General features: G+C 51.5%; 1 protein-coding gene across 1 annotated transcript in view; it reads left to right on the top strand.

Annotated features, from left to right (window-relative positions):
* Nucleotides 1-14,604: 14,604 nt before the first annotated feature.
* Nucleotides 14,605-15,290, top strand: part of GLP2R (glucagon like peptide 2 receptor) — a 49,913-nt gene continuing 49,227 nt past the window's right edge. The window contains exon 1 of the mRNA XM_059668617.1: nt 14,605-14,980. Coding sequence (XP_059524600.1) covers nt 14,609-14,980 — 372 coding nt within the window. The 5' untranslated portion in view covers nt 14,605-14,608. The remainder of the gene's footprint in view (nt 14,981-15,290) is intronic.

Below are 15,290 nucleotides of genomic sequence, written 5' to 3'. Positions count from 1 at the left end.
GGTGTTGTGGTCTCACATCGATGTTTCTCTCCCTCTCTTTTCCTCTCTCTCTAAAAATCAATACAAATATATTTTTTAAGAAAGTAAAGAAACAGCCCTAGCTGGTTTGGCTCAGTGGATAGGGCGTCGGCCCGTGGACTGAAGGGTCCCATGTTCGATTCCAGTCAAGGGCACATACTTAGGTTGTGGGCTCAATCCCCAGTGTGGGGCGTGCAGGAGGAAGCTGATCAATGATTCTCTGTCATCATTGATGTTTCTATCTCTCTCTCTCTCTCTCCCTCTCCCTTCTCTCTGAAATCAATAAAAAAATATATAAAACCCTAATATGCAAATAGACCGAACAGTGGAACAATTGAACAACCGGTTGCTGTGACATGCGCTGACCACCAGGGGGCATGCACAGAACATGGCGGGCAGGCGGCAGAGCGTGGAACATGGTGGGCATCGGCCATGGCAGGATGGTGGAGCAGGTGAGTGAGGGCAGCAGACCAAGGCGGGGCGCCGGTCACTGTCATCGGGGCGAGCCTCTGGTGGGTACTGAAAATTCTTTGCTCCTGCACTGTGGTCCCGCCCGGCGCTCGCACCTGCTTCTGGCATTGGCCCCGATCGCCCCTGAGGGCTTCTCATCTTCCCTGCTTCTGAGGGGTGATTGGGGCAGCAGCCGCCACTCTCACCCACTGATGGCGCCGGCCCTGCTCACACCTGCTGCTGACACCGGCCCTAATCGCTCTGTGCTGTCAGCAGGTGCGAGCAGGGCCGGCACCGTCAGCATGTGGGAACGGTGGTGGCAGGAGCGGGTCTGCTGGCAGACAAGGGCCGTGAGGGGCCAGGCAGGGGCATGGATGATGGGCTGAGACCTGCCCCTGTGCCCACCTCAGCCTCGAGGCCCACAGTTCCTTTCAAGGTGCATGAATTTGTGCACTGGGCCCCTAGTAAAAAATAAAAAAAGTAACGAAACAACATTGACAACATGCCCCCACCATGTCTCTTTCCAGTCTATAAGGGTAACAGTTTCCTAACTTTTAAGAGCATCTATTAGGTTTACTTGTGCATTTAAACATTTCTTTTATTTAAATAGGTTTACAAGTCATTACTGTTTTTGCGGAACATTGCGTTTATGAGAGGCATCCATACTGTGTGAAGTTGGAGAGCTTTCCTTTCACGGTATGAAGACCCCTCACATATTACATTATTCCTCTGGGAGCGGGCACTCGGCTGGTTTGCGATACGGGGCAAATAGCGCTGCTGCAGACACACGGCTTTTGGTGACGGGAGCATTATCTGAATGTGAACGCATTGGGCCTTTTGGATGACAGAGTAAGAAATGTTGGCTCTGATGACCTTCGCCTCTGAAGATGTTGGCTGAAAAAAGTAAAAAGAGGTAAACGTAAAGCTACCCACTGTCTTAGTGCCAAGGATTCCTTGAGTTAAGTCCCGGTGCCCACTCCACACCCACAGGCAGGGATGGAGGCATTTGAAATTCACAGAAATGATGAGTCAGGAAACTTCCAAAGAGCATTTTTGGGGGAGCAGCTTACACCGGGAGGCTTAAAACAGTATTACTATTGCAATGTCTCCGTGCCAAGGTTGGTTTGGTCCCTTACAGAAGCTCAGGAGACGCACTGTGCAGCTGTGGCCCTGCTGTGATTGGACACTTTACAAGCCCTTCGTCGGAAGGCCAGCCCACCACGGTACAGGCTCCTGTGCGAGGAGGCGGCCTCCGGGTCTGCTGTGGTGTTGGCGGTGGGCTCTCTGCTGAAGAAGAGCAGCTGACAGCGGTCGCCCATGCCCAGGTGTCCTGAGAACCGGCCACCGCTTCCACAGTCACGCAGGCCTTCGCGGTGCAGCTTTCTGTGCTGCTGAAAACAGCGAGTCAGGGGACAGCATGGCGCCTACAGACTAGTAGACACCCCCAGATTTCAGCTTCATGCTTCCAGAAGACGAGTCAAGTTGTGTGTACACATCATTCGAAGATTCTATTCTTTCATTTCTTTTTCAACCATCGGCTGTGGGTGAAGAGAGGCCCGGGACCCAGCCTGCCTTCTCTGGACTGGGCTTATTCTGGAAAATTCCACTTTATGCCTCTTCAAATATGCGTCGTTCAACAAAACACTGAATTTCATGGGACCATCATGTACTGGGCAGGTACTCGCTGGAGCCCAGACATGGAGAAGGGACTGGGTTTCCCTTAGTGTGTGGCAGTGTGGATTACAGTCGCGTAAGCAGAGGGAGGGATTTTATTTGAAACATTTATTCCCCTCCCCGCCCCAAGGAAGGATGTGTTCACTAAACACAAATACATTTTGAAATGGATCTGAACATACCTAGCATCGCTAGAATTTGGTGGTCCACACCCCCTCCCCCTCAACCGCAGATTATGTGTCCTAACAACCTGTGGCCTCAATAAAATGTTACTTTAAAATATTAGATAAGTTTATACAGTATTGTAACTGAGCACATTAGGGAACATGCAGTACCCTACTGCCTCCAACCAGATTGCACGCTTAGCACTGTTTATTTTTAGAAGCAAAAGTGCCTGGCAATTTAAGCACAAGCATTCAAACATTTGTTCCACTTAACTGAGATAAGGTGTCATTCCATTCTACTGTTCTCCTTTTATCATTTGATTAGCCTTGCAAACTGATTTACTATGGGGAGAAATTCGAAAATTTAGAAGAAAAAATATTTTTAAAAAATGACACAACATTTATTTTTGAACTCATGTCTTTTTGATGAAAATTAAAAAGAAAGGATGGGATAGTTATGTGCTATCCATTTGTGTGTGTCAGTGAAGGGAAAACGTTCTGGACTCTTCTGTCACCAGACCTGTGTGGGCAACACATTTACATCCTTCAGCTGCTCTTCCTCTTAGTGCTCATGCGCGTCCTCTCTCTTTGTTATACTTATTAAACTCACGGTCAGGAAAGCCGGAGACGTTCATTTAAACTAGAGCCATGATGTCGAACGTGTGACACGCGTGCCAGAGGTGACACACGAACTCATTTTTTGGTTGATTTTTCTTTGTTAAATGGCATTTAAATATATAAAATAAATATCAAAAATATAAATCTTTGTTTTACTATGGCTGCAAATATCAAAAAATTTCTATATGTGACACGGCACCAGAGTTAAGTTAGGGTTTTTCATAAATGCTGACACGCTGAGCTCAAAAGGTTCGCCATCACTGAACTAGGGTGTCAATGGCTGATACCTTCAGTAAGCATGGTCTCACTTCCAGATGCTGGAATTAGAGGGGGTTTGGGGCAGGATAAGCTGGTGAGTGGAAGTCTCTCCGGAATGCAGCCTTCCGAAGCCCACCCCAGAGATGCTCATTGTGGACGTAAATGCCCGGCTCGCCTGCCCGTGCAGACCTGGCAGCCACTGGCTAGCGTGTGGACACCTTGCCTGGGCGCCTGGTGGCAGGTGCTCAGAGAATCTCACCAGGACATGCCCTGCAAGGCTGGGAGCAGCTTCTGCTTCCCAAACATTTTTCAAAGCCTTGGGTTCCGGGAAGGGGTGTTGAGAATGCCAGCTGCTGTTCTGTGCCCCCTGCTTCTCTGTGAGTTCCAGGCAGGCTTCTTATTTATTTGTTTGTTTGTTTTTATATATTTTTATTGATTTCAGAGAGGAAGGGAGAGGGAGAAAGAGATGGAAACAGCAATGATGAGAGAGAATCATTGATTGGCTGCCTCCTGCACACCTCCTACTGGGGATCAAGACCTGACCAGGAATCGAACCTGGGACCTCTCAGTTCTTGGGTCAGCGCTCAACCCCTGAGGCACACCTGGCTGGGGTCCAGTCATATTTAAACATGCCTTGCCAATCAAGAAGCTTGTGAGTACCTAACACAGGCATGCTCACCAAACCCTGGCGGGCTATTTATTCTACAGAGAGGAAAGGAACCCAGGAGTTGTTACGCAGGATGAAAGGTAAGCGTAGGCACATGTATTTGTAAGATGAGGCTATAGTCCAGAGTCCACATCAGAGGGAACCCTGTGGTCGAGGGCAGCACGGCCGAGTCTTTCTGGTAGAGAGTTCTATGGCATGGCCTTGTCTTTCCCTGAGAAACAGCGGCTGGGTCGCCCCCCTTTGCAGTATTTATTAGGAGCTGTAGCTCAGGGCTTTCCCCCCGAGCTGTGTGGAAGAATGGAATGACAATGACTTCATTTCTTGAGGATTTTACTCTGTGTCAAGGATTTTAGAAACATAATCTCTTTAAAACTATGATAACATTTTTTTGTTTGTTTCTTTTGTTAATCCTCACCTGAGGATATTTTTCCTCAGTGATTTTTAGAGTGAGTGTGTGTGTGGGGAGAGAGAGAGAAAGAGAGAGAGAGAGAGAGAGAGAGAGAGAGAGAGAGAGAGACATAGATGTGAGAGGGACACATCGATTGGTTGCCTCCTGCTCTCACCCTGACAGGGAACCAAACCTGCAAGCCAGGTTCGTGCCCCTGACTGGGAATCAAATCTGTGGCCCTTTGGTGTGTGGCTGATGCTCTAACCATTGAGCACACTAGCCAGGTCTAAACCTATGAAAACATTTGAGACAGCCCTCCTCACTTTACAGGGTCCTGTCATTTTTAATGTGAATTGCTTGCTAACACTTAAAAACTAGGATACTTTACACAAAAATCTGAAACGTTCTGATTGCGCTGGACGCACATGGCAGTTATCAGTGGGGGCCGAGGTCAGTTGCCAATGTGATTTTCCTTCCTGTGTGAGTGACTTGGTCTTCATGCCTGGAGACCCAGCGGGGTTTTTCCTTTAATAGTTTTAGTAGGATGTGTCTAGGACTTGCCAATTTTCCCAGGTGTTTGGGGGGAGGCTTGTATAGATAGATTTGGTATTTTGCTCAAGAAAGTTTCCTTGAATTTTAAATATTAGTTGTTTCATTGTTTTGTCTTTCCTTTTCAGGGATTCTAATTACAAATATGCTTTAACTTAACAACTGTATGGTGGGCAGTGGCCGCTGGGGGTGACTTCACTGGTCCAAATAGAAATTAGTCTTAACTGGTGGTGGCAATTATTTCTATACTAATATTAATGGCAATGGCTAAAGTCCATAGGATGTACCTGAACTTATCAACATTCTAGCAGACATCTCATTCACACAGCTGAAACTAAAAGAGACATCCAGAAGGAGGCCTACTCGTGACCTTGAGGGACCTTGGGGGACGCCAGGACCTGGGGAGGAGCCTCCAAGGGTCTATGGCCTGGTTCTTTGCTATGAAAACCTAGACATTGGATTTTATCATCCTCTTCACGGAAGATAAGACTCGGGAAAGATGTTTTACACTCACCAAGCATAGCAGGGACCTACCCGCTGACATCGCCTGTCCACCGAAACGCACATATACTACGAGCTACAAATAAATTTGTTGGTTTAAACTACTGGGCTTTGGGAGTTATTTGTTACTGCAGCAGAACCGAGCCCATCTGGACTGATACCGCCAGCCTTAGGCCAGTCTTTCTCAGCTTCCCAAACAGCATCCATTAGGACACGAGTCTCAAATAATTTGCTTCTGTTCAGAGGGAAAGGAACAAAGTTAGTAATGATTTTTTAAAATGAATCTGTACAGATTCAGAACTATCTCCATTACTAAGTGACCCAGTTACTTGCCTTCCATCAGGCTTTCTAGAGAATGAAAGGAAAGGGAGGATTGATTGTGCATGTGCCAGGTACCCGGCAGAAGCCACCACCAGACTTATTCTGTGTGCCTGGGAGGTGCACTGCGCACACTGGTTGGCAAAGTGTGCGTTTCTGCATTAGCTGTGTGGCTCCTTTGAAAGAGCTCAATCCACAAATGTCCACTTGGTGTATGGATCTTGCCAAGTTCTGATTTGGGGTGAGTGACAGATGGACAATTGAGACCACAGCCAATCACCCTGTGGGGTCCTGCCCAGGTGGGTACCCACTTTCTCCCCATTCATACTTCAGCCCCAAATTGAATCACAGATTGGAGAGGGAGGAGCCCGGGAAATTGCCTGGTTGTACCCTCCACAGGCAGAGGCAGTTTCAGCATTAGAACTGAGGTCTGCGGAGGCCCAGCCCAACGCTGTCCCCCCACATCACTGACCCCCCACATCACTGACCCCCCACATCACTGACCCCCCACATCACTGACACCCCACATCTCAGACCCCCCACATCACTGACCCCCCACATCACTGACCCCCCACATCACTGACACCCCACATCTCAGACCCCCCACATCACTGACCCCCATATCACTGACCCCCCACATCACTGGCCCCCCACATCTCAGACCCCCACATCACTGACCCCCACATCACTGACCCCCCACATCACTGACCCCCCACATCTCAGACCCCCCACATCACTGACCCCCCACATCACTGACCCCCCACATCACTGACCCCCCACATCTCAGACCCCCCACATCACTGACCCCCCACATCACTGACCCTCCACATCTCAGACCCCCACATCACTGACCCCCCACATCTCAGACCCCCCACATCTCAGACCCCCCACATCACTGACCCCCCACATCACTGACCCCCCACATCTCAGACCCCCCACATCACTGACCCCCCATATCACTGACCCCCCACATCACTGACCCCCCACATAACTGACCCCCCATATCTCAGACCCCCCACATCACTGACCCACAGCAATCCAGCAACAGAAGGGAAGGTGCCAGGATGCGAAAATGCCCGAGACACAGGGAGCTGCTCCAATCTGGGCTGGGAGCAGCTAAAATGGATCTAGATGCAAAAGCTAAGGGGTATAGGTCATCCACTCTTCAGAGGCACGGCTTTCCTGTCGCTAAAATGGTCCAGTAGTCCCCACATTAGCCTTGCTTTGCGCATTCACTGAGCAAATGGATAGGAAAACGTCTCTCACAGTTAATATGCGCTTAAGCCTCATTGGAATGAACCGAGTCCTGTTGGGCAGGGCTGGCATCCTCGTTTCACGGTGTTTCGTTTTATTGTGCTCTGCAGATACTGGGATTTTTCCAGACTGAAGGCAAGACCCTCCACCAGCAAAAAGATGACAACTCGCTGAACGCTCAGATGATGCTTAGCATTATTTAGCAACCAAGTGTTTTTAACTGGTGTGTACATTGCTTTTTAAGACTTAATGCTATTGCATATGTAATAGACTACGGCAAGCATGCCAGACTCAAAGGCTAACATGCCAAATAAACAAGGCATGCGGCCCGAGGGCCAGGAGTTTGACATGCTTGGACTACGGCATAGGGTAAACATAACTTTTACATGACCCGGGAAACAAGGCAAAAAAGGTCATGTGACTCGCTTTATTTCGATATTCGCTTTACTGAGGTGGCCTCCTAAAGGTCGTCAACCTTAAGGTTTGCCAGCTCCTCCTCCCCAAACGGGCCCTATTCCTCGCACTCCTGCACTGCCCCCTGCTGGGCTGTAGGAGGAAGAGGGACTCGCCTGGGTTATGATGCAGCCATTAGTTGGGCTGCCTGGCTGCTGTGCTTTCTGACTTACATGTTCAGCAGGAACTCATCTGTCACAGAGCTGTCCACACGAATGGCCGGAGGAGGGTGCGTGCACCGCCGGGGGCTGCGGGCGGGAGTCAGGGACCCAGCTGCTAATCCTCAGCTGCAGGGGCCTCACAGCTGTTTATTTAACTTGGGTTGATGTCATCGGACATTTTCCCCGGTGGATTCTCTGATTTTACAGCAGTGGCGGTATTATGATCACAGGAGCCAAAAATTGTCCTTGCCCCTGAGTGCCACCAGAGAGGTCCCCACCGCACCGGGAAAATCCCAGCGCTCACAGGACACGTGGGCTGAGGCCGCCCTTGTTCCACGTCATCTCATCCGATCCTCATTACAACCCGGTGAGTCAGGCCGGAAGTGAGAGCAACAGATGGACACGGGGATGGAATGTGGCAGCTACAGCCCAAGGCCTGGCTCTTATGCCTGGTTCTGCCACACTCAGTGATCACAGTCCTCTGTGAGCCTCGCTTTCTTCATCTGCAAAATGGGTAGAAGAAAGTCCTCCAACGGGAGTGTTTTGTGAACGGCCTTACACTTGTTTTTGTGTCTAACTACTGATAGGAGAGGCACGTACAAACCTCCATGGACTGCAGACCTGATGGCTGGGCTCAAACAGGCTGGGGGGGGGGGGGGCGCCAGGAATGGAAACTGGGTTTTCTCACCTGAGACCCCAGTGCCTTTTCTTCTTCACCACCTGCTGTCTTTCCACACAGTGCACGGATGACTACCGGTCTGTCCTGTCTTCCAAAGAGGCTGCCTTTTTCTCATCAGAATACAGAGCAGGGGCCAGGTACAGAGCCAGGGGCAGGGCAGAGAGAGAGAGCGCGGCCCCTTGCGGAGGAGATGAAGAGAATTCACAATAGCTTAGGAGGGTGAGGTTAGCCTGGGCGAAAACAGTTAGACATAATGACCCCTTAATTCCCACAATCCTCAGAAGTGGCGTCCCTTTTGAACAAGGCCAGCAGGATTAGAAAGAAAAACCTTTACAAATCCCATGAAGCCAGAGGGGCGGGTGCTACAGCGCTCGGCAGTGGCTGGCCAGACACGCGGTGCGGCCAGCCAGCCTGGACGAGGTGGCCAAGTCCCCGGAGGTGGCCTCTGTCCTGCCTCCTTTGCTTGTTCCCCCACCGTTTATGGGGTGCCCAGGCGCCCCCGTCCTTAAACTTTTTGAGTTTAGCAGAGCAGCATAGAATCAGAAATCAACACACTTCGTCGGCTGATTCACTGCCTGAGGGACAGGACGTTTTGTGTAAGTGACTTGTCCGTTTCAGAGGGTGGAGCGAGAGGTGCCTTTAATGGGGCTCAGGTATCAGGACGGAAGTGCAGAGCCGTTCCAGGTGACTTGGGCGGAGGCCGTCCTGAGGTCGCACTCAGGTGAAGGTTCCCAGGGAGGGTCAGCTTTCAGGGTCCGAGATGGAGTTGGTTCAGAGGGAAAGTATCCAGCAGTCCCTTGCCCGGAGCCAGGGCCTCCCTGCTCAGGCTGGGTCCTTACGGCCAGCTCTCCCTGGCTCCCTACTCCTGCTCACCTCTCTCTCTAAAGCACCGTTCAGGCTCCTTCACACTCACCTCCCAGTCTCCCGGCACTCGGCACTCGTGAGAAATCAGACAAAATACAGATGTCTGAGTGCGGTGACCTCCAGCCCCAGGCCCGGCTGCATTCGGCTGCGCACAGGCTGTCTTGGGCCCCTGCGATGTTCTCAAGGTGCCGGGGAATTCCACCTGGAAACCCAGACGTCTTCCCTGGAAAGCCAGAGGATCTACGACACCGAGCGCACAAGCCGCATGGCCATAGGCTCAGCTGAGCAAGAGGCTGTCCCCTTTATCTGAGGGTGGGATTTCAAGGTCGTTGGCATTCCCTGCCAGCCCCGTTTCATTCCCTTTTGTTACCACCTCCTGTAAGCATTTTTATATATATATATATATATATATTTGTTGATTTTTAGAGAGGAAAGAAGAGGGAGGGAAGAAGGGAGGAGAGAGTGAGAAAGAGAGAGAGAGAAACATTTACATGAGAGCGAAACACCGATCTGCCTCCTGCATGCCCCCTACCAGGGATGCGTCCGAAACCGGGCATGAACCTGCAGCCTTTCAGGTGCATGGGATGATGCTCAACCGACTGAGCCACACCGGCCAGGGCCACTGTAAGCATTTATGTGCATCCTCTGCTGTGTACCTTACGTTTACTCTCTCATATGTTTGCTATTATTTTAGTCAGTATCTTGAAAAAAAAATTAATTCCAAATATTTTGCTGTGGGGGCATCTGGTAGCACAGGAGGTGGTGATATTTTCTAGGGGAAAGGCATTCTGGAGAAGATGGCCTCCTTTATTCCTTCTTAATAAAATGATAACAGTGTTTAGACCCTGTTTACCTGGATGATCCGTGCATTAGAAAACAAGTAAAAATGTGATGGAGGCTTTTTAGATTGCTGGACACAAACACGTTTGTTGATCATCACAAGACAATTAATTGCCCTTCAGTTAAGTTTTCGGTATTTTGGGTACCAGGCAAGTCTGGGCTCAGAGTGAAGGAGTTTGAGTTCCACGTCTCCTCCCTCAGTATTGGGATGTACCGTCCTCAGTGGCGGTGCTTCTACCTCCAGCTTCGCAGTCAGAAACATGAGTCTGTTGTTCTCAGCCTTTTCCGAAGAGCGCCCCACTGGACACGGCTCGCAGAACATTAACCCATGTTTTACATGGACAGTTTTCCTACGGTCAAAACGGGTGTGGAGAAGTACTGGGTGTGTAACAGTAACAGGCTTCTTTATTGTGGGGCTTCTCAGATATATATATTTTTAAATATATTTTTATTGATTTCAGAGAGGAAGGGAGAGGGAGCGAGAGATAGAAACATCCATGATGAGAGCAAATCATTGATTGGCTGCCTCCTGCATGCCCCCTACTGGAGATCGAGCCCCAACCCTGGCATGTGCCCTTAAGTGGAGTTGAACCCAGGACCCTTCAGTCCGCCGGCCAATGATCTAGCCACTGAGCCAAACCAGCTAGGGCTCAGATATTTTAATGGACTAATGTGCACTGAGAATTCCCAAGAAGAAAATGTAATAGGCGACATTTTCCAAATTTGTTTGACTATTGAAACTATTTTTATTTAATTTTACAAGAATATCTGGACAGGCATCTCTGTGGAGTAATCTTTGAGTAAACCCAGCAAGGTGCTTATTAAAGTTTCTTTCTGGCTGGACATCAAGGATATGAGATGCACTTAAATCAGAAAGGGCTCCACACATTATTTCTACGGCACTTGGCCTTGTCCACGAATCACTGAGAACACCACCCTCCCTGGACTCCAGCGTGTGTCCCCGACAACATATGGAAGCCTTTCGTGTGTGATCCGCGAGGAGGTGGGGGTGTGGTGAGCAGCCCAGGGCGACAACAGCACCCAGGGAACTCCTGTCGCTAGAGACAGAGCCTGGAAGATCCCGACTCAGACCCGAGCTGTGCTTTGTCCCTGTTGGAGGTTGAGAAAGCCCCTGCCCCCCTCCTGGTACCAGCTGTTGCATCAGGAAGCCAGGGGCCGTTATCACCCACCTCACAGTGTTTGTGTAGACGAGGCACGTGCCCTATGCAGGTGGACAGCCTATAGCTGCGTCTGGTCCGGCCGGAGTCTCATGGCTTCACTGTTGCCTAAGAGGCGAGGTTTCCGGTCCCACCCTTTCCTGAAGCCCCGCCCAGGAGAAGTCCTTTCTCCCAGGTCACGGGGAGCAGCGCCCATCCACCTAATTCCCTAACGCAGTGGTTGGCAAACCGCGGCTCGCAAACCGCGGCTCACGAGCCACTTGCTGCTCTTTGGCCCCTTGAGTGTGGCTCTTCCACAAAATACCATGTGCGGGCATGCACGTCCAGTGTGATTGAAACTTCGTGGCCCATGTGAGGTGTGCAGTGTAGGATGAACAGTGGCCCCTCCTCCCCTCCTGGTCGTGGTGCCCACCCTCCCCAGCCCGGCCATTGGGCAGCTCACAGGCTTCTGTGGTGCTCCCCGGGGAGTCGGTGCATGCCAGCCTGGGGCATCCATGTGAGCGAGGTAGCCTGAGGGGCCTGGTGAGAGCGCACAGGGCTGGGCTTGCTCCATCACAGTGCTCCCCAGGGCATAGAGGTTAGGGGGGCTTTCCGTTTTTTTCCATTGCAGTGAAATGCACATTGTGCAATCCTTCTCCCGAACTTTCATCTCGGGAAACTGAGACGCTGTACCCACTCAACACTGACTCCCCATCCCCCTCCCCCAGCCCCGGCCACCACCACACCACCTCTGTCTCCGTGAATCTGATCGCTCTGGGTGTAAGTGGAATTTGCCTTTTTATGACTGGCTTCTTTCACGTAGGGTACTGTCCTCTCGGTCCATCCGAGTTTACTCCTGCCAGCGCTTCCTTCCTTTCTAAGGCTGAGTAATGCCCCACTGAGTGGACGGACCACGTCTTGTTGGCCCGTTCATCTGGTGCGCAGGTGGCTTGTTTCCACCTTTTGGCTACTGTGGAGGGTGCTAGCTTTTGAGGGAAGATCAGGGGGGTTTGGGTGGGTTTCTGGGTATAGTCTCCCCACCCTTGCCCTTTGCACTGAGCAGGGGCCTCAGCGTTGGATTCGGGGAATCTCGGGGCCAGCGTGGCTCCCTGCCCAGCCCCACAAGGAGGGACTTCCTCTTCGATGGGCTTTGAGAGACTCGAGGTGCAGGCAGCCTGCTTCAGGCCCAGGTGCCATGCAGAACAGGGGAGGGCGCCCCACCCCACATGGGCGCAGAATTCAGCCCGATCCTGGAGCCCCCAGGGCTGCAGGCAGAGCCCTTGGCCCGTCACTCATGGCCTTACAAATGGGCCCTGCAGCAGGGAGGACTGTGGCGCGAGGGAGACTCACGCTGCTTCTTGGGCCGAGGGCATTCATGGAGCAGCGAGGGCAGGAGAGTCGGGGAAGATTCCTTGTGGCATCTGAAACGTACAGGCTCTTGATTACATATGCGGCACCTCCTGAAGACGCTCGGATATTACTGAGCATGTACCGGCCCGGGCGGGTGGGAGAAACGGCAGTGCCTGTGGGCTGCCAGCAGTGCTCTGTCCTGTCTGCTGCTAAAGGCTGAGGGTGTGCTGTCAGGCGCCCAGGAGCCGTGAGCATCTGGTTTACCAAGTTTTCTCACTAGATGGCATCCGTCCATGGATGGGGGAAGCCGTGTGTGTCCCCACCTTCTAGAAAAAGGATGTTTTTGAGAAAAAGAGATTAGATAGAAGATTCTTGCCAAGCTGGCATTTTCTTTGCCAGCACGCCACTTGGAAGCCAGCCTTAACTGGGCAGTTGCAGGATAACTGTACAACCATAGCAAAAGGACCGGAGCCCACCATGTGGGCACTTGCTCCCTCTATGTCACTTCGTCCTGCTCTCTGTTGTCCCCAAGAGATGACCACATTGGTGCCAGAGGCCACATCGTTAAAAGAGTCCATTTGGTGGGGGTGGGGGTGAGTGGGGGGGTGGGGGGGGAGGGTGTGTGTCTCTGCTCATTATGAGCATTCATTGCTAAGGATTAAAATCTTGCCACAGGCAGTTCCGAAGACTCGCAAGGATTTCTATGAGGGGTTGCTCATCTGCTTCTCTCCAACTGTTCAGAATTTTCTCACTCAGATAAGCTGACCAAGATGAGTTCCTGCTGACCTGCATCTCATCCAGTCAGGATGTGGTCCCCTGGGCCTCCAGTTCCGGAGGCTGGGAGGACTTGGCGGGGGATGCTGGGAGCTGGGCTGGGAGAGGTGAGGTGAGAAGGGCCACACGGAGCCTTTCAGAGGCACGGTGATGAGACCACTAGAGAAATGGAACTGCCTACCAGTGATGGCGAACCTATGACACGCGTGTTAGAGGTGACACGCGAACTCATTTTTTTGGTTGATTTTTCTGTGTTAAATGGCATTTAAATATATAAAATAAATATCAAAAATATAAGTCTTTGTTTTACTATGGTTGCAAATATCAAAAAATTTCTATATGTGACACGGCACCAGAGTTAAGTTAGGGTTTTTCAAAATGCTGACACGCCGAGCTCAAAAGGTTCGCCATCACTGGCCTAGACTCTAGAGCAGTGGTTCTCAACCTTGGCTGCACATTAGAATCACCTGGGAATGTTTTTAAAATCCTGATTTCTGGGCCTCATCCTCTGGAAATTCTGTTTCTTTGTTATGGGGCGGGGCCACAACATTAGTAACATAGAAACAGAATTTCCTGAGGATGAGGCCCAGAAATCAGGATTTAAAAAAGATTCCCAGGTGATTCTAATGTGCAGCCAAGGTTGAGAACCACTGGCCTAGAGAGTTAGGGTAAGATAAGGCAACTTACCACATCGCTGTGGCCAGGTGACTGGTCAGAGGACCTGGGGAGGTATCTTGTCTCTGCCGTTTACTGCTGTGTGGCCTTGGGCAAGTAACCTAACGACTCTGAACTGCAGTTCCCCAGCTGTCAAGTGGAGAACTAGCAGCCCTCACAGGAGTATCGTGGGGACGAACGAATAGGATGCTGGGTGAAAAGCTTTTGTAAATGTGAACTGTGACGGGGAAGCACAAATATGGTCGTAAGTGACGGCTCACGTGTTCCGGAGAAAGGTCTGCCAGGTGAGCTGCGTGATGTGCTCGGAACGTGTGGGCCATCCCAGGAGGCGCAGCTGACTTCTCAGCGTGTTGCGTTGCCGCCGTGCAGGCAGAACCCTGATCACCGATTGGGTGTTTGCTTCAGGCCCTGGGTCAGGAGCTGCTCTCCTGGGCCGGGCAGCTGTTTCTTGTGAAGTCTTGGCACAGACAGGGCCCAAGGAGGCCTGGACAACCTCGTAGGCTGGGCTCAGCCCTGCCTGGGCCATCCCAATGCCTTAGCCAAAAATGTCTCCATCAGGAAGATGCCCACCAGGAGCTGGCTCGAGGCCCATCCTCTCTGCCGGCCATGCCTCAGCGGCTCGAACCCGAGCGGCCACAGCCAGGCCTCTGGGGTGGGACCTCCGGGCCGCCTGGCTTTTCCTCCTGGGCCTCCGCAGAGGACGTCCCAGCAAACACAGCTGACTTGGGGAGGTCTGGGAAAAATCTCCCTGCCCTGGGGGCGGGAGGGGGGGCTGGACGGGGCTGAGCTGCGGTTGATGAGAAACTTGGGAGAGCCAGTAGATTGGTCTAGCCGGGTGCAGACGCTCTTGACGCCTGTGGAGAGACTTTGTGCAAACATTTCCTCGCTGGACACGGAGGGATGCGACAGGAGGCTGCCTGCGGTACATCTTGGACCGTCAGACAAATGTGCCCGCACTTGTGAGGGTGCCGCGAGGAAGATGAGGCCGGAACCCAGCAGGATAGGGCCCCGGAGGAGGACCGCGGGGCCCCGGCCGGGGGTCCGCGAGTTGCCCACCCACAGCCCTGCCTCCCCGGGGGCCAGCTCTCTCCCCTCCCGTGGGAAGCGCTCTCTCCAGTCCCCTGCTCGGCCCTTCCTCGCTCTGCTGCTTCTGGTTTCCGTCAAGCAAGTAAGAGCGGTTTTTATTATTATTGTTGTTATTATTATCAGTGGCACATTCTTTCTGGTTACGGAAGCAATCTAGGCCTCTTGTAGGCAATTTGGAAAATATAAGACAGTATGAAGACAATCTAATCCTAGCATCCAGAGGTAGTCACTGTGAATATTTGGGCATATTTTCCTCAAATCCTTTCTCTTTGCATTTTTCACACAGCTGAGATCATGATGCAGAAAACATTTTGCATCCTGGTTTCCCCTTTACGTCCTAGTAGGAGCATTTCCCCACGTCGGTATGAACTCTAAATACTAGTAGCATTTAA

This window comes from Myotis daubentonii, chromosome 16 (genome assembly GCF_963259705.1).
Source record: "Myotis daubentonii chromosome 16, mMyoDau2.1, whole genome shotgun sequence".
In the NCBI taxonomy this organism is placed as follows: Eukaryota; Metazoa; Chordata; class Mammalia; order Chiroptera; family Vespertilionidae; genus Myotis; species Myotis daubentonii.
This window is presented reverse-complemented; position numbering and strand designations above follow the sequence as displayed.